This window comes from Sodiomyces alkalinus (genome assembly GCF_003711515.1).
Source record: "Sodiomyces alkalinus F11 unplaced genomic scaffold SODALscaffold_5, whole genome shotgun sequence".
Taxonomy (NCBI): Eukaryota; Fungi; Ascomycota; class Sordariomycetes; order Glomerellales; family Plectosphaerellaceae; genus Sodiomyces; species Sodiomyces alkalinus.
The window spans coordinates 1,383,382-1,402,686 of NW_021167083.1; the positions used below are offsets into that span (position 1 = coordinate 1,383,382).

The window sequence follows — 19,305 nt, forward strand, 5'->3', positions numbered from 1 at the left end:
AAAGATGCCTCGCAAAACCCGCAATACAGGCGTACCTACCCGGGAGGGGGGGTTTATAGGTCAGAGCTCGGACAGAGACTTTTGCTCTGACCAGAGCCAGGACAGAGAAATTTCTGTCGACATGATGTTCTAAGACTGTTGACAGACTGACCAGTTATCGGGCTCTGTCCTATACCCCCCTAAACCCGGGTAGGTAGGTACTCGGTGTTCAGTTACCTACCTGGGAGTCGAGAGGTACTTGAAATTACTGAGTACGAATACAGCGTAATTACTTAGTATTTGTACAAAGTACAGCATTCTTGGGAGTGGTCCCTTCCCCAGTGAGTGTGTCCTTCCCACCTCTGCCTAAGGTACCCGAGCGTCTCTTCTCCCCGCCCAGTTCCCCCACCACCCTTCTGGGTTACAACGTATTACGCATCCCAAATTGCGTTGCTCCTTCCCCTTCCCTTCCCCTTCCCTTCCCCGTCCGCGTCCCCTTCCCCTTCCCACCCTCTTCCCCTGTCCCTGTCCCTGTCCCTGTCCCTGCCCCTGCCCCTGCCCCTGCCCCTGCCCTTCTCCCTTTCCCTTGCCCTTTCCTTCAGTCACTCATTCCTTCGTCCCCCTTCCCCATCCTGCTCCGTACCTATTGCACACACACCCCCTTTCCCTCTGTCTTTCCCACCCTTTGTCTCTCGTTTTGATCTTCTCTCCTCCTCTTCGTCACCGCTCCGAATTTTGTCTCCCTCGCCCGCCTCAGACAATAATTCCCAAGGCGACGACGTCGAAGCTGCTTTACGACGATCTCTCTTGCTCCATCGGCCGTCACGATTCTCGCGCCAAACGCCGGTTCTCGACTCTGGTCACTCGGCTGGACTAAACCTCTCGCAGTCTACGTGACCCAAATGTCTGCTTGAACACCCCGAAGACGGTCTTCCCATATTATTCTTTGTGGTCGTGTTCTTTCAGCACCTGGGCAGCTAGGGTCTCGTCGTGGTAGACGTTGATCAAGACGAAAAGATTACATGCCTTTATCCTGTTGACGAATTTTCGTCGAGTCGCTCTTTTTTGAAACAACATAAACTGGATATCCTGGGTTCCCAGCGTATCAAGAAGTGAGTTGTTCTCCGTTATCCGCTGCACCGAAGCACCGACTTGGCCTCGCGGAAGCACGCATGGATGGGTATGGGCACACGACGCGTCGAGGAATGTCTGGAAGCGTCGGCTTGATGGGCCCGTGTAGGCTATCCCTCCCTCGTCGGGATGGAACACGACGATTGACGTGTTTCTTTTCCTGGGTGTACTTTTTGTCTCTTCAGCCCTTAACACGCTTGTCGCCTCCTTTGCCCCCCTTCTTCAGCCTATGCCCATGGTCGCTTGATGCCGCGCCGCCCATTAGCTGCGCTTGATCGATTTCGCTAACCTCGCCATGCCCAGACCACACTCGTTGACGTTGATGTCAAGTACATTCATTCATTCCAAATCATCCTGACATGTGGGTGCATCTAATTCCTCGGTTTCCATCTCGTTACTTTGGCTGCTGACCAAGTCGGGAAGACTTCCACCATAGCAAACCACAAACGACCGTTTCAAGGTTCACACCGCACCCAATCGCATACTGCCTGAACCGCGCAATATGCAGTTGAAGTCTTTGATTCTGGGCTCTGCCCTGGCCCTCGCCACGGCTGCCGCGGCTGACGAAGGCCGGCCTCGAATTTATTTCCCTCGGCACGTCAAACGGCAATTCACGAACTCCACAGTCACGAGCCCCGAATCCTTCCCGGAGGAGACCATGTCCTCGACGACGAGCACGCCCAACTTTATCACCAGGGTGCGGCAATCCTCGAGCTCCGAAGACGAACGGGGCGGTTCGAGCGCCTCGGACTCCTTGCAAGCTAGTTCTGAGACTACCACCGGACCTCGCGTGACCACCATTATCATCTCGAGCACAATTTGGGTGCCGCCGACGCCACCCACGTCTGTCCCGGAGTCGTCTGTCCCTGAGTCATCTGTCAGTGACGACGAGACATCGTCTGAAGTGCCTTCTTCGGCACCCGACGCTTCGGGCGAGGAAGATATCTCGAGTCCTCCTAGCACCACCGACGGTTTCAACCTCATTCCCACCAATTTGCTTCCTTCCGGGCTTATCCCCAGTGACCCGTTCCCACCCGTCATCTCCCCCTCGTCTTCAGATGAGGAGTCAAGTGAAGCCGTGCCTACCACCGCGACGATCGACTCGAGCTCTTCACCCATTGTGATCGCCCCCACCGGAGTCGTTACGCCGAGCTCTGAGGCTAGCAGCTCGCCATCGACTGCCCCAGAATCTTCAGCCGAGGAGACCACCGCGCCAGTTGAAGAGTCAGAGTCTGCCGCTCCGACGTTGACTACTGCCTCAACTACTGCCTCGACTGAACCTGAGGAGTCGGGAACCAATCCCCTTGACCCTATCGCGTCGTTGATCTCAGACATCGTTGCCCCGCCCGTGCCAACGAACGCTACCGAGTCGGAAACCCCGATCTCGACCAGTATTGACCTTGATCTCCCTAGCTCGCTCCCTGGTCCGTCGAGCACGATTTCCGAAGAGCCTCCCATTGTTACCCTACCCCCGGTCCCGAGCTCGACCCCTATCGAACTTCCCCCCATTTCTAACTCTACCGAGCCGGTGCTCGAGCCGCCAGTGACTTCGTCAATCCTTGCGGAACCGACATCGCTGCCTCCGGTGGAATCCTCGGTGCCCCCCAACAGCACGAGCGACGGTGTTTCTATTGTGCCACCTTCGGACGTTTCCATCCCCGTCCCCGTCCCCACGAGCTCGGTTTTCGATGGAAACGACACTGTGTCCGCCGTGCCCGAACCGTCCTCTCCGTCATCCGAATTGCCAGGTAATTCATCAGTCGTGCCCACTGAATCGGTCTTGCCCACTGGATCGGTCGTGCCCACTGGATCGGTCGTGCCCACTGAATCGATCGACCCGGTTGAGTCCACCGCACCGCCGACTGCCGTCCCCTCGGTTTCGGAGCCTTCCTCGGTTGTGCCTGCTTCTAGCGAGCCCCCCAAGCCGACCCTTCCTCCGTCGCAATCGTGGCTGCCGACAACCATCATTGTGGAGCACTCGACGCCAACTGTGACCCATTCGGTAGGCGGCAGCGCCCCAACCACGACTGGTGTGATGCCTTCCGACCTTCCCAGTCTCATCACCCCCGACGACTCTTCGGATGTTACTCAGCCCGAGGGCACCGTGGTTCTCCAAGTTGGTTTCCTGTACGCCCAGAACTACGAGTTTGTCAGCAACAACCCCATGGCGGCGGCGCAGATCTTCACGTACTTGCCCATCGCCCTGGCCGATGGGGCGGAGATTGACCGCAGGAACGTCAAGGTGATCAGGCTCGTGCCATACGACACGATGCAGTCGCTTGGATACATCACGACGCTGGCCAGGTTCTACTACCCGGAGAGCATGATCGACCAGCTGCGCATGGATATTCAGATTCCAAACTCGCCTTTCTACAACCACCCGGTTGAGCTCGTGTACAACCTGACCCAGAACGTCAATCCTGCTATTGATATCATGCCCGGCAGCGAGATCGATCTCACCGCTCCTGGCGATGACTCGTCGGACGACGACAACACCGACCCCAACGACTTGGCGGCCAACGAGTCGGACGCGTCGCCGATGCAGCGAGGCACAGCTGCTGCCATTGGTATTGGTGCGGTCGGTATCGCGGCTGCCTATGGCGCGGCCATGTTCCTGATTGCTCGCCGCTATAAGCGCAAGAAGCAGGCACACCGCCGCTCCAGCTCGATCGCCGGCTCGTCCGAGATGCGCTACACCGGCGCGGGCAGCCCTGCTCTGATGGGCGGGGCGCTGATGAGCCGTGACTTTTCCGGCTACGGAGGCGTGTCGGGCGGCCAGCGTGACAGCCGGGGTAGCGGGCGTAGCGGCGGCGGGAACTCGGGACGGACGGCATACATCTCGGCCCCTGTGGCTGCAGAGAACTCGCTCGGATGGAACTGACTTGACGAACTAGACGCCCTTCCCCCTGTCCAGTGATCATCATATTTCTTTTTTTTTTCATTTTTTTTCATGTTCTTCAAACTTCTCTCATCCGCTCAACAGCGACTTTTATGATTTTCGATACCCGTCGGGTGGATATATATCGTGTGGAAGAGACATATGCTTATCAATGCATGAATCTTTCCGAACGATCTATCCGATGACATTTAGAGACCGTCTACACGGATTTATTTTTCTTCTTTTTCTTTATCTATTTGGCATTGGCATTTTCTGTTGTTCCGTCGATTTGGGCACGAGGGTCGGATCCCCGTCGCCTGGACCATCGCCTTCCTATTTCCCGTTTTGGGGTGCCGATCAATTTCCGATGCCCTCATCAAAGGACCTTCGCCGCTCCGCACCTTTGCTTCATACCTTTCTGGCGACGCGTCCGGGCATCGAGTTGTTCGTTCACCCCTCGGTTTAATGTCTGCATATTTGAGAGCGAGGAGAGGTGTGCTGGATGGACTGTGGTGAAGGGGACATGGTTCCCGGGGATGGTGGGACGAAGAGACCACAAGACAGGGAGAGAGTCTTATGAAAAGGAACGAAAAGGGTGTGGCATGGCGTTCCCCTGAATGGACACGACCGAGGCAGTTCGAAGTGTACAATACAACAAGGATAGTGAAGGACCGATCTCGTGGGCCTTCGAAGTAACCGGCTGCCCGCTTTCTCCCCATGGGCAAGTTGAGAGGGACCTCGGGTTCGGGGAGGTTCTTCGGAATAAAGGGGGAAGGTCTGCCAAATGTTTGTGTATTGCCCGCCGTTTGCACATAGTTCCGCATGGAACAATAGAGAGGCACTTTCAAAACCACTACCTATGTTTGTCACGTCTCTCTGGTGTCGTCTTTCCCACCATCGCTGTGTCCTCAACCAGGCTGTCCTGTCTGTTAGAACAACTTACGAGTCGACGAAATTCTACCACATGTGCTTCCTCACGTTACTGATTTGGAAAGGTGTACAGATGGTATTATTATAGTATGTAAAAGATGATATTTCGACTGTTTCGCTTGCAGTTGCTGTTCTATCTTCCATCTTCTTATTTGTTGACTTGTTGCAATCAAAAACGCCTTTTGCCTGTAAGGACTGAAGTTTCCTAGCCTTTACTGTTGTCATGTTTCGCGGATAATGGGGTGATGGAGTACACCGAAACACCATCCATGCATCTGCCCATCCTTTTGCAAGAAAACAACAACAAACACAAAGTGAAAGAGAAAGAAGAATAAGAAGAAGAAAAAAGAAGAGGAAGAGGCAGAGCTAATGACTGACAAGACTGGTTCCCCTCGCTTTCACAACGCTTCCTATCTCTGCTTACCAGCCCCCTCAACACCACCATCGCCACCCGAGGACGACGGCGAAGTCGGTGCCACATCCAGCTGGGGCGGTGCAGGAGGCGACTTGGACGCGGCGCCGAGGCCCAAGCCGAGAGCCTTAGTAGGCGGCGGAGCAGTAGCAGCAGCAGTAGTACCAGTAGAAGGGGCAGGAGAAGACGACCGAGCGGAAGAAGAAGCGCCGCGGCCGACAATCTTCTCGGCCCAGTTCCACCCCGACCCGACGCCGAGCAGCGGGCTGGGGAGGCTCGGTGTCGTCGTTGTTGGGACGTCTGCCCCCCGCCGACCCGGTGGTGGTGGTGGCGGGAGGGGGGACAGGGACTGATTCTGCGCCGCCGCGGCCTTGTCCTTGTCTCTGGCTGTTGTTGAGGTTGAGGTTGAGGTTACCGTCGTGGTCGGCCTCGAAGTATCCGGCGTGCGGGGTGGTGGCGGTGGACTCAGCGGCGCGCGGCGGCCGCCGGCGCCGGCGCCGTGGTTTTCGGTCTCGGTGTCGCTCTCGTCCGAGTCGATCCAGTCGCCTTCGCTCCATGTCATGGAGTCCGCCCTCGTGACGGGTGGAGGCAAGAACGGTCGCGGGGGGGTCCCGGGTTCGTTTCGGGAGGACATGGTGGGTAGCTCGGAGACCCTATCCTCCGCTTCGCGTGCCAGATTCCCGGATCTCTGGTGGTGGTGTTGTTGTTGTTGTTGTTGTTGTTGTTGTTCTTGTTCTTGCTGCTCTTGTTCTTTTGGCGGTTCGGTCTCGTCCTGCACAAGATCCTTGGCGCCATCCACGTCCGCCTTCTCAGCCTGATGCCGCGCCGTCCGCTGCGGGACGGTCTCGGCACGTGAAACCGAGCCATTCTCGCCATTCTCGCGTTTCAGCTCACTCCCCTCCAAGGTCGGCGGCTGCCCGATATCCAGGGCGCGTTCCTTCCCCTCCATGTCGTCGACGCGGGCCCTCGCGTTGGCGGAATCGCTAAAGTGGGCGTCGACGAGGTGTTTCACGACGGGCCAGCCGAAGGCGTTGGCGAACATGCGGCGGACGATGATGTTGTTGTGGGCGTCGGGCTCCAGCTTGACGAGGACTTTGCGCCAGGAGATGTCGCGGTGGTAGGCGCGGGCGATCTTCTCCTCGACGCGCATCTGCGACCCGTCGACCTCCTGGGCGGCGGCATCGTCGTTGTCGTTGTTGTTGTTGTCCTTGTTAGAAGGCATGGAATCCTGGCGTTGGAGTTTCTGACTCGGGCGAGGCGAGGACGAAGAGATGACGGCAGTGGTAGCGGTGGCATTAGCGGCAGCATCAGCATCAGCAGCAGCAGCGTTAGCATTGGTGTTAGCGGTAGTGTTGTTAGTGGAGGATGACGCGCCCGGGGCCTGGTCCTTCGTCTCGGTGCTGGAGGTGGACAGCCCCGTAGCCCTCCTACGAACACCAAAACTCGCAGAGGGAGTCGACCTGGGCTTCATGGGAGGGGGTGGAATGTCGGCAGGGTGGTAGACCCTGTCGTGGAAGATGGCCCTGGGCCGTTTGGAGGGATCGATGAGGAATTCGGTGGAGGGCAGTGTCGGGTTGATCAGATCGTGGGCCGACTCGAAAACGGTGGTTCGGGGCGGGGCGTTCAGGCTCTCCGTGTCCAGCTCGTACTCCTGGCCAGTCGTCACCCTGGAGACGATAGCTGAGGCCGACGGCGAGGTCATCGACAAGTTGCCGCTGTCGTCTGATTTGATCGTCTGGCTTCTCCGCAGGATCTTATGCTGCTTAGTAGAATGGGCGTTTGTCGGAGGGGTTGCCGAGCCGTTGCCGTTGCCGTTGCCGTTGCCGTTGCCGTTGCCATTGCCGTTGCCGTTACCGTTGCCATTGCCATTGCCGTTGCCGTTGCCGTTGCCGTTACCGTTTCCCCTGAAGAAGGACAGAAAGCCGGCGAGCGGCCCCGAGTTGGTGGTCTCGGCAGTGCTGCCGGGAGCCGCGGGGACAGACCCGTCTTTGGCGAAGGTCGTACTACTACTACTGCTAGTAGTAGTAGTAGTGGGCGCAGTAGTAGTAGTAGGGACGGAGCGGACGCTGGCCCTGTCATCCTCGATGATGGCGTTCTGCGACGGCTGCGGGACCTCGGAGGCATTCTTCGGAGCGGTAGGCATAGGGGTCGCGGTTCCGGCCGAGTCGTTGCCCCCATCATGACCATCACCATGAGCATCACCATCCTCCTCGTCGTCGTCGTAGTAGTCGGGTGGCAGCTGTTGCAGCTTCCTCGCCTCGCGCCTCGCAGCAGTAGCATTGGCGCCGGTCAACTCGGCCCAGCCGATGCCGACCAGGGTCTCGACAAGGCCGGCATCCCTCCGGGCCTTCTCGACGCGGCCGAGGCCCTGCCAGTCGAGGAAGAGCAGGCAGCTGGTGCGGAGGGGCACGATGCCGTCGTTGACGACGTTGGAGTAGACGGTCCGGTTGCGGAACTTCTTCAGGGCGGTGTGGGCGGGGCCGGTGGGCAGGATGCGCAGCAGGGGCTTCGACTCGGGGCGGCTCTCGCCCATGACCCTCTTGTGGGCGGACTCGCTGAGGTTGCTGACGAGGGCGCCCCATCCGCTCCTGGCGATGGTGGGGGCCCGCCAGGTCAGGCCCAGGTCCTGTCCGGTGCGGCCGACCAGACCAAAATCGAGGGCGAACTTGATGTAGAGGGGGTTCTCGTTGCTCAGGCCGAGGAACGGGGTGGCGAGGGCGATGAAGTTGACGGGCCTGATGAGGTCGAAGAAGGTGGGCGAGTGTTTCTGGATGTAGGCGACGGCGTAGGTCTGGACCAGGCCGCCCAGGGAGTGACCGACGAAGCTGATGCTGGTGATCTGGTAAGGACGATGGGGCTCGGAACCGGCGTTGTGGTGGATTGTGCTCTGCCTATGCATTGAATTGGGGTTGGGGTTGGGATGGCCCTTGGTGCCGGGTGTCTTGGCCTTGACAGCAGAGGCAGAAGCAGAAGCAGAAGCAGAAGAAGTGGCAGCAGCAGCAGCAGAAGTGGCAGCGGCAGCGGCCTCGTTGGCGCCCTTGGAAGAAGGAAGAAAGGGTTGGTCGGGATAGCAGGTTGACAGCACATATCTCGCGAGTCTCTTGCCCAGAAACTTGATTCCCCTCTCGGTCCGTGTCGCATTGCCAGAGAATCCACGGACGATGACCTCCTCATCCTCATCTTCGTCCTCGTCTTCCTCTGCATCTGGTTTCGGTTCTGGTTCTGGTTCTGGTTCTCCATCTCCCCTTCCACCCTGGTTCTCGTCGGGTGGTGATGATGCTGCCTTTTCGCTGACATCTTCGTCTTGACTCTTCTTCAAAGTCGTCGTCTTGGCCGCATGTCCGTGTCCGTGTCCGTGTCCGTGTCCGTGTCCGTGTCCGTGTCCGCCCGCCTTGGCAGCGGCTCTTTCTCTAGCCCGCCTCGCCTTGGCGTCAATCTTGGCCTGACGTACGGTCGCATCGATGGTCTCCTTAAGGTACAGCATATCGGCGCCGAGGTTGCTGTGCAAGCCGTGGGTGAGGACGACCAAGTGGACCTTCTTCCGCTTTTTGTCTTTGTTCTTATTCCGGGTGGGCGTCTCTCCCGAACCGGAGGACCCGGCAGTCTCCCCCCCCTTGCTGCTCTCCGCGTACTTCACGCCGGAATCCCATCCCGGTAACCTCGGGGTATTCCACAGGGCAGCGGTATCCTCGACCCTGACACGGATGGCGCGGGAGAAGACGCCCCTAGCCCCGGGGTGTTGCTGCTGCTGCTGCTGCTGCCGCTGCTGCCGCTGCCGCTGCTGGTGGTCGCTGACCTTCCCCGGTTGTGGGATCTGAGCATGCCCCCCGATGACGGGCAGAGAGGAGCTCAGATTCAGGGACTTCTCGTCACGGGCAAGGACGATCTCGTAGCCGACGGCGGCGGAGGCGGAGAAGATGACCTGGGAAGAAACCTCTATGATCCAAGAGACGGCAGTCTCCTCGGTGTGACCACCCACCGACGAGGTTGTGGTGGTGGTGGTGTTGGTGGTGGTGTTGGTGTTGGCGGTGGTGTTGGCGGTGGAGGACCCAAAGGACAGGCCATGCGGACCGACGCCGATGCCGGCGGACTGGCGGATGTGTTCGGGCACGAGGAGCTCGCACTGCCAGGAGCCGCCGGCCTTGACCATGGGCTCGAACTCGGGGATGCCATAGCGACGGGCGGCGGTGAACTTGGCGTTCGGGTTGTAGTTGGCCGGGTAGGCGGCGACGCAGAGGTTATAGGGACCGTGGACGAAGGCGGCACGGAGGGCGAGGGCGGAGGTGTTGCGGATCCGGAGGTGGAGCTTCTCGGGGGAGGGGAGGATGCGGTCTTGTGACGGCGCGTAGGTGACGGTGTAGCGGACCACCTCGCCTACCTTGACGGTGCCTATTTGGTGGAGGAGGAGCATGGCGGGAGGAGACGGGGGTGTGGTTGGGGGGGGGGGGGGGGGGGGGGGGGGGGGGGGGGGGGGGGGGGGGAGGAAAAGGAGGAGGAGGTCGTCGGAAGTGGCAGGTCGGGGTGGGTAATTCGGTGGCTGATTCGGTGGTAGGGTTAGGTAGGTAGGTCGGAGTACCTAGGTCGAAGACAGGCCTCGGCGACGGACACGCCTCTTACGACAAAGGTAGATGAAGACGGCCGTGTTCGTACTCTTCTTGATGGGAGCGGTCAACGAGGGACGAGGAGGAGGCGGTGGTGGTGGTCATCTGTCGCATATGGCGCATCTCGGGGTGTTCGGAAGCGATGGGAAAATAATAAAAATAAGAGGGAACGCGACGGTCAACCATATGTCATATGCCTTCTATTGTAGAATCAAATGGTGAAGAATAAAGGTGCCCAGATGTACGCGAGTCTTTGAGGCAGCCTCGTGGGATTCGGGGTTTGGGTGATGGAGAACAAATAATTAAATAATCAATAAAGAAAGTAAAAATGACGACGTTATTATTAATAAGGTACCTTGCCTTAGGTACGTACCTTAAGGTACTGAGTACGCCGAGTAAGGTACGGAGCACGAAGTAGATAAGGCACGTAACCAACCGACGAGAGGGCACCATGACGAAAACGAGCATCCACTAAACCCGTGTACAACACCAAAAGTACTAAATACACTCTGTCGTGCACCAAACTCCGCAAGGTACTCAGAGAGTCTAATTACCTACCTAGGTAGTGGATGGTACCGTCAGGATAGGGGTTGGGGACTTATCTTAAAGGTCACTAACCGGGAATGGAAATCAGTCGTCGACCTCGGGGACTTCTGTGGCGAGAGCCACACCGACGTGGTCATGTGACCACCAGCCACACTATATCGGGATAGCACACGTTCTAGATAGCCACTTAGAGGGTTCTCCTATATATCTATAGTTTACACTATATCTTGATCGCACCATTTATACTACTAGTCCTATACTATTCTTATAGGTGGTAGTAACTGGATTTTCTGTTATTCGATACTAAGGAGAAAGCCCGTATTTCTTTTTAACTAGCTTTTCCGCCGTACTAGATAAGATCCGCGCGCACGCTAGCGCGGTATATCTAGATAACTAACGTAAGACCCCTCCCACCACGTTATTATCTTAATAGTATCGCCGAAATCCCTTGTTAAAGCCAGATAACTACTTCGTTACTCTAACGCTAAAGATAAATTCCACGATAAGATACTCTTATAAGATATCTAAATTCTATATAAGGTTCTATATTTCTACTAAGTATCCGACCTAACCTTAGCCGAGCGAGAGGATCTATATCCACTCGAATAGTTATAATAAGCCTCCCCACTACATATAGTATTTCGCGCTTTCTGCCGGAGGGCAGTTAAGTTCTATAACGTATACGATTTTACTATAAGCTAATTATAGAATATACCCGGCTTATTATATAATCTAACCCTAGGTTAACCTTCCTAATCCGGTAATACCCCGTAGCAGGTTAACTATAACCCTATTAACGTATAAGAACACGTTATATCCTAATCCGGTAATCTCTCCTAATACCTAATATCTCCCTTATTAATAGACGATATCTTAATAAGCCTTAATTCAGTATAAGTCTCCACGCTAAGGGACTAGATTAGTAAGACGAAGATTTATCCGCTAGCTATCGTTCGCCTAAAAGCACCTTTAGGATTAACTTTATTACCGTTACCGCCTTTACCCCCCCTATTAATCCGATATTCCATAGAAAATAACCAGCTTGTAGCCGGTATCGATCTTCTACCCCTGCTAGACTCCCTATCTATAGCGTTAATAATGAAATAAGGATAAGCTATATCCGCCTATAATTAATCCGGCGGCGATACCGAAGACTTCGATACTCGTATATTACGGCTTATCTAATAAGTAATAGCCCTAATAGAGTAGACCGTACGGAGACTTAAGGATAAAGCTTATTAACGACGTGAATAAGAGGATATAAACCGCCGTCGGTAAGAATAAATTACCACTACCTAAGGCTAGTAAAGCATACCTATAAGTATAACTACTAGTCCACCTTAAGGATAAGTCTAGCCACCCATTAGTATAACTATAGGCGGTCCTCCCCTATAAGGCTAAATATATTCCTCTAATAATCCCTAAAATTATAACTTCCTATTTAACGCTATATTACGCCGTATAGATATTAGTATATTTAATCTAGATACTAAGGATCCTATATAATAAGGCATTATTAACGATAGGAAATCGATAGTCTATGCCGATATATACGCCTGTACCGATCGGCTTAAGGACTTAGCCAGGACTTAGAATAACTAAGTTCGGCGTGTATAGACTATATACCTCTCCGGACGGGCACTTATATAGTACACACGCACCCTTAACGAGGCTAATAGGGATCTTATACGGGACGGCCCTATCCACGGCGTTTACTTAAAATTAATTAAGAAATTTAAAACGCTAGTTAACGTGTTAGCTACCCGATAGCTTGCGGGCAGATTCGGCCTAAAAGATCTCGCCGCTAGTAAGTCGATTAAAGATTACGTTTAATATATAATTCGAGAGGCTAAATCTACCTTTATTGCCGAAGAGGGTAGAGTTATTTTTATTTAGAATATATTCGACCGCGAAGTTAAGAAAATTATCGATTAACCTAGGACTTCTATATCCTATACCGAATAGATAGATTATATTCACTATAAAGATACCATACTTAGGGCACTTATTAACCCTCCTCCCGTTAAGATAAATTACTAATCTCGGAGCGATTAACCTAATAACCGTCTATATAATAATCGGACACCCGATAACTAAGGCTACCTAAGGAATAGTATTATACTATTAGGCTAGTATAGAGGCTAAGGCTTATATAATAAAAACTTTCTATTGTTATAATAACGCGGGAATTTTAGTAATAAGTATTCCCGTAACACCGATAATAAGGCCAGACCCTCCCGTCTATAGAAACCAGACTAGAAATAACTAGATCCGAAAAAATACGTATCCGGCGACCGCCGAACCTCTAACCCTAAACGACTAACCTAGCCTAACTAATAATCTAAGGCTATACGGGCTTATTATAATAACCTAGATTAGGAAGATAAAAACACGTTCTACTACCCTAATAATAATAACCTAAATCACGGCGAATTAGAAGAAGTATACTATAGGTAATCGTTTAACGATAAATACCTAGAATAGGCTAATAATAATTAGCTTAAGTCGGATAGATAGAGTGATAACACTTAAGCGTATAACTACCACGTCGCTATAACGATAACTCCTACCCCGAGATTAGCTATTTATCGAACTTACTACTAATATAGTTAGTAATTTATAAATAATAATAAACTACACTACTATATCCGCTCTACTTATCAGAAAACGGTTACGGTCGCGTAGATAACGGAGTCTATAGTAATAGGACCCCTAACTACTATCCTAGATATAACACCGGATATACTAGTAGATATACGGCAATCTATAGTAGATATATTAATAGATATCGGAATAGAATACGGATTCCGTTTATATTCCTATCTTAAATATAAGATTCTCCCCGACGCTCGTATAGATAAGGAAGTCGAAATATATACCGATACTAGGTGCTCCGTCACGCTAATTAACCGTAAATTCCTACGTTAATAGTATCTAACCGCTAATATTAGAATTAGAGCTACTCCCCTTATAGTACGTGGCTTTAGCGATAATATATATTCTATAAAAGAATACGTTCTTCTCCCTTTCTAATTTAAAGGATATTATAACGGCCGTCTAGCTATCGCCGCGTTTACTCGAGAGGTATCGGTAATCGATAACCTTAGGGCAAATATCCTGCTAGGTATAGACTATATAGCCCCGGAGTAATTTAATATCTATAATAGTACTAGAACCACCTATATTAAGAGCTGCTAGGTTTATATTCTAATAAACTACTAAAGCAGATCCTAGCGGTATAGAATTAAAGTAATTATATCTAACTATATTATATTAGGCCCTCGCTCCATAGCGATAGTTATAGTCTCCTATGCGGCACCCGGGGACTAGGATTATATCTTTAAACTAATTTAGGCCTATAATATAGTGGTTACGTATACACTTCTCTATAACGTAAATCTAGCTAGTATTCCACTTTATAACTAAGTCGAAATAGAGATAGTTATCCTTCTAGGTATATACCTCGGATATATAACTTTTATCGAGGCAGGATATACCGCTTAGACGGCAGACGCGTAGAATCTTAGCCTTACTCCCGGCGAAGAGTCGGTAGGCCGGAAGCCTATATCCTTCGACCGACTAAAGTATACTTGGCCTAATCGTGTTATACGCGACTCCGATAATTTGGACGAGATTATAATTATATATCTTCCCGGCGTTTATATTTATAAATATAACGGACGGAAACAGCTTAACGTAGTCGTCTCTAAATATTAAGATATTTTTCACGATAAGGGATTTATATAAGTCCCTAAGAATCTATTTATAAGAGTCGTGCTACGCCTAGACTAGTATAACCGAATCTCTAAGAGATACCGAATATATCCGGCTAATATAGAGGATAAGATAGTTATTCGGGATATAATATAGAAACTAGTTATAAATAGTAAGGCTTTCCGTATAATATACGATATCCCCTTTTCTTAGCCTATCTTCGTTATCTATAACGTTAAAAACAGAAAACGTAAGGGCCGAATAGTTGTTAACGTTAGGCCTCTAAACGATGCTATAATGCCTGATATATATCCTATACACATACAGGATAAAATACTCTAACACGTTTCCGGGAAAAAATATATTATAGTTTTAGATACTATTAGCTTCTACTACTAATAGCAGGTTTACCCCGACTACCGCTAGCCGTTCACTATTTCCACCCCGAATAGATAGTTCACCTTTAAATACCCCTTTATAGGATTTAAAAACTTAAACGCGTACGTATAATATATAATAGATAATTTACTGCTTAGAATATAAGCCGTCACATACTATGACAATATCGTTATTACCAGTTATATACTAAAGGAGCACCTTCGCTATTTATAGGAAGTCTTTAAACTCTTTAGGAAGTATAATATCTCTATCGGACTAAAGAAATCCTTTATAGGAATACCTTTAGCTATCGTGCTTAGTAAGATAGTTAACGCTTAGAGCCTATCCACCTCCGAGGAGAAGATTAAGGTAATTTAAATTATCGAATTCCCTAAGACCTTAAAAAGTCTAGAATACTACATTAGTCTAGTTATATCCCTCTACTATTATATCCCTTATTTTACTATAAAAATAAAGCCGCTAAAGGAATAAAAGGCTAACCTGCTTAAGTAATACCGCAGAAATAAGGCCACCCCTATATAGTCAAACCCGGATATCCCCCTACTGTCGAGCCCGACCGTTAGAGTTAAGAAATTAATAGCCTAATATAACTCTAAACTAGCACGAATAGCCTAGGCTAGATCTATTATAGTTGTACTGCTAACTAAGACGGAACTATAGGTATTTCGGGATATTAAAGATATATTATACTCTAATATCACCTTAGCGCTTTTCGACCCCTTTAACCTCCTATTCGTTAAGTTTAACGCGTTATTCGAGGGTATCGGTGTATAGGTCTTTCACGTCGAAGCCAGGGCTCTTAAGAAAATAATACAGGGAGATAAAATCCTCTATCCCCTACGCATAGTAATACGCCTAATTATATTCCTCTCTCGGACCCTACGGCTGGTAGAAAAACGGTATTAGGCTATAGAACTACAGATTATAGACTATATCTAGACTTTAACTAAAACCGCCTATTAGATTAATAATATATAGGCGGGACCCCTAGTGATTTTTACAGATTACTAGGTAATTATTACCCTATCTTAATAGCTAGATATCGCTAATACGACGTCTCGTATAGGTGCTAATAAGAAGATTATAAGAGCGATAGAATATATATTCTAATTTATAGTTAAGGTTATTTATAAGCCAGGAAAAGACTATATCGTGCCCGACGTACTAAGTCGACTTTCTATAGAGCCGTAACTAATCGATTATAGGATATAAGGCGAACTGGATAAACTGCCCTAGGATTAACAGGAAATAGCGTATATCACTCTTCTACTAATATGCCTATAACCCCCTTTACAGGATACTCCCTATTAATAAGAGTGTTAGGTGTAGGATATAAGGAAGACTTAGGAGGTACCAGGATATAGCAGTGGACTACGTAGTGGACTACCGGCTAACTGATAAGTGGATATTTGTTATATAAGACGGGGAGCTAGACTATTCTAGAAGGAAAGGGTTAGCGATTATCTCTCCTTTATATTACCACCTACCTTTAAGATACTCTTCCTATTAACCACTAGTTAACTTATAGTTAGCCTCCCCTTATATAAGACTACGATCCTTATCTATTACTCCCTATTATCCTCTAGTCCTTATCCCTTCGGGGTAAACCTATATTTCCTTCTTAATAAGATAATCGCTCTAAAGCGGATAACGACCGTTAGGCAGAATTCAGTATATCTAGGACCTAATAGTCGAATAACGATCGGCTACTAAAGGCTTAGTCCGACGATAGTATTCGTATTTATATTAGCGATCCTTAGCCTAATTAAGTATCTTTATCGTTAGCGGCCGAATAGCTAACTAACTATAACCCTACCACTAATAGTACTACTCGGCTATAGATAATCAGCAGTATAAGCAGTATTATTAGTCTTTAACCCGAGTTTTAATTAAATTTTCCTCTTAGCCCTATAATCTCGGAGAATACCCCGATTCCACCATATATATCGGGTGCTATAGATATAGATATAGATTAACCATAGATTAGCTTAGGGTCTTATAAGACCACGATAGGTATTAACCTAAATTAGCTGTATACGGGAAGTTAATAAGATTAAGAGAATCGTTTACCTCTAATTTTATATTCCCGACCCTAATCACTAGTTAAACCGTAGTTACCTAGCTTTAGGGAGCTAGAAGATCTATTAGCTAAAGAGAATATACAGCTTAAATAAGAGAAATAAGAATAGTAGGCTCGTAAATAAGAGTGTTAGTGTTAACGATAGCTATACGATTAGTTAAAGAACGTTCGGTAGTAATATACCGATAATATAGCCGCTACTTAATAGCAGGCGAATAATGCTAACGATTCTAGTTAGGCGACTATATATTTATATCCCCTACCCCTAACTCCTAGTAATTTAGCTATACCCCCGCCTAATATACCTATAGTATCTAGTTAGGCTTTATAGCCCTACTAATCTATTTAAAATTATTAACTTATTCCCGTCTAGATAGCCGCTACTCTATAGCCGACTATTTCGGAGAACCCTGCTTTTTCGAAACTTAATATACTAAATCCCTATTTTCCCGCTATTTCGTGGGCTTAATATAAATCTTTTATTACGCAGATATAGCAGATTCGTATTATTAACCCTACTCTTAATAATAATACTAACCGTATTATTTTTACTATATAATGCCTCGTACCCTCTTTACGATAGGATTATAACCTAGAAGCCGACCGATGGTAGCCTAACGGTAGGCTATCTTAGGACGAATTTTTAGCTTAGCTCCGCGATTAGATACTAGATAGTAATACTCGAGTTTTATGGGCGGTTTAATTTATATTCTATAAGGACTTATAGCAGGGTCCCCGTTAATCCTATAATAATTTTAAAGCTAAGTAGCGATTACTCGAATCCGAGCTCCCTATTCCCCTACCGGAGATTATCGGTATTACTTCTATAATTACGAAATTACGAGATAATTTACGCCCTTAGATTATACTAGGCGGCTTACCTATAACGTATCGTAAATTAGATTAACGGGCTAGATAGGCCGAATTAGTTCTTACTAAAAGTGGTAAATACGTAGTTAACTACTAGTCGCATAATAATCGTTCTTAACGTTATAGTCGTAATAACGACTTCCGAGGAATTAAGCGTTCCTATAATAACGCTGCTAATATTACCACTACCTAATAGTAGAATACTTAGCCTATTTCCGCACCTCTAATTCATCGTCCTATTAGTAAGATCACTTATTTTAAATATCGTGCGAAGGGCTATTACACTAATACTTACCCGTAAAGACGTTCTTTTTTATCTAGTTAATAGTAGACTACTAGTTAATCTAACTAAACCTCCTCCTACTATTAGCTCTAACACTATCCTTATCCCTGCCCGTATTATAGAGTTATATAATAATAACGATTAGGAATTATCCCCGCTATAGCTAAGTATTACTAGCTCTACTATAAAGGTTAAATTTAGTCTACAGCGGGGTAAAGGATAGATTAAGATCCTAGCTTTACTTAATAGTAGTATAGAATTTAGTCTAATCGACTATTCTCTTTTAGGAGCTATTAGCGGCTTAGCGGCTAGCCTAGTATAGAATCTCTTTCAGACTTTAGGTAAAACCGATATCCAGATTCGGACTTACGGCACTACTATTATACTTTTTAAGGCGACCGATAGTTAGTCGGTTACTAAACTATAGAAAGAGGAATTTCGAATTATTAATATTAATACAAATATAAAACATAAAATCATTCTAGGCGGTACTTAGCTCCACGCCGTTAACCCTACTATTAACTAGCGGACTAACGAGTGGATCTACCCTTTATCCCCTAATTATTTTTCTCTTATCTCTATACCGAAGCAGATTTATTCGGCTAAACGTAATACGCGTTATGCTATTATTTTATCTATAAACGAATATCTTTCTTCTTTACCACGGATTAGCAGAGTTATATTATCGGCTACTTAATAGGAGGAGCCTAGTAATCTAACTATTAATTCTAATATTTCTCCCTATTTACGTAATATTCCTACTATTTATCACGAGTTTAAAGATATTATTAATATTAATCGAGTAGCGTTACTTCCTAGTCACTAATAATAGGATTATACTATTTAACTAGAGGATAATAAATACCTATTATTTAGACTAATTTACTCTTTATCTAATACTAAGCTATAAGTCCTCCGCGAATATCTTACTAATATTTTAGGTAATCAGTGGATACGACTCTCTTATAGTCTAGCTAACGCCCCCGTCTTATTTATTCTAAAGAAAAATAGTAAGTTACGTTTATATATCGACTACCACGCCCTTAATAAGATTACTAGGAAGGACCACACTCCCCTACCGTTAATCAGCGAGATACTCGACCGTTTAATTAAATTAAAAATCTATAGTAAATTAGACCTTAAGGATACTTATTATCGACTTCGAATTAAGGAAGGTGATAAATAGAAAACGGCTTTTCGCACGAAATATAGTTACTTCGAATATCTTATTATACCTTTTAGACTTACTAATACCCCCGCTACGTTTTAACGGTATATTAACTAAGCACTCTCCGGTCTTATTAACACTATTTATATCGTTTATTTAGATAATATCCTTATCTATAGTCGTTCTCTTACTAAGCACTGGCGGTATATTAAGTAGGTCCTACGTAGATTACGCGAATAGGACTTATACGTAAACGCTAAAAAATATAAATTTAAAATTAATAAAGTAGACTTCCTAGGGTTCCGCTATAGTCT

The 19,305-nt window shown here is 48.2% G+C and overlaps 4 protein-coding genes across 4 annotated transcripts; 1 reads left to right on the forward strand and 3 right to left on the reverse strand.

The window, feature by feature from the left end:
- Positions 1-1,114: 1,114 nt before the first annotated feature.
- Positions 1,115-4,105, forward strand: SODALDRAFT_170179 (hypothetical protein). Its single transcript, XM_028606997.1, has 3 exons — positions 1,115-1,215; positions 1,414-1,471; positions 1,534-4,105. The coding sequence occupies exon 3, from the start codon at positions 1,613-1,615 to the stop codon at positions 3,989-3,991; it is 2,379 nt and encodes a 792-aa protein (XP_028466549.1). The 5' UTR covers positions 1,115-1,215; positions 1,414-1,471; positions 1,534-1,612; the 3' UTR covers positions 3,992-4,105.
- On the reverse strand, positions 4,106-4,953 carry SODALDRAFT_170167 (hypothetical protein). The gene has a single exon (XM_028606996.1). The coding sequence runs from the start codon at positions 4,810-4,812 to the stop codon at positions 4,219-4,221; it is 594 nt and encodes a 197-aa protein (XP_028466550.1). The 5' UTR covers positions 4,813-4,953; the 3' UTR covers positions 4,106-4,218.
- A 32-nt stretch (positions 4,954-4,985) lies between these two features.
- Positions 4,986-9,766, reverse strand: SODALDRAFT_333372 (DUF676-domain-containing protein). The gene has a single exon (XM_028611953.1). The coding sequence runs from the start codon at positions 9,739-9,741 to the stop codon at positions 5,329-5,331; it is 4,413 nt and encodes a 1,470-aa protein (XP_028466551.1). The 5' UTR covers positions 9,742-9,766; the 3' UTR covers positions 4,986-5,328.
- A 78-nt stretch (positions 9,767-9,844) lies between these two features.
- Positions 9,845-10,208, reverse strand: SODALDRAFT_333374 (hypothetical protein). The gene has a single exon (XM_028611954.1). The coding sequence runs from the start codon at positions 10,115-10,117 to the stop codon at positions 9,944-9,946; it is 174 nt and encodes a 57-aa protein (XP_028466552.1). The 5' UTR covers positions 10,118-10,208; the 3' UTR covers positions 9,845-9,943.
- Between the last annotated feature and the right edge of the window lie 9,097 nt (positions 10,209-19,305).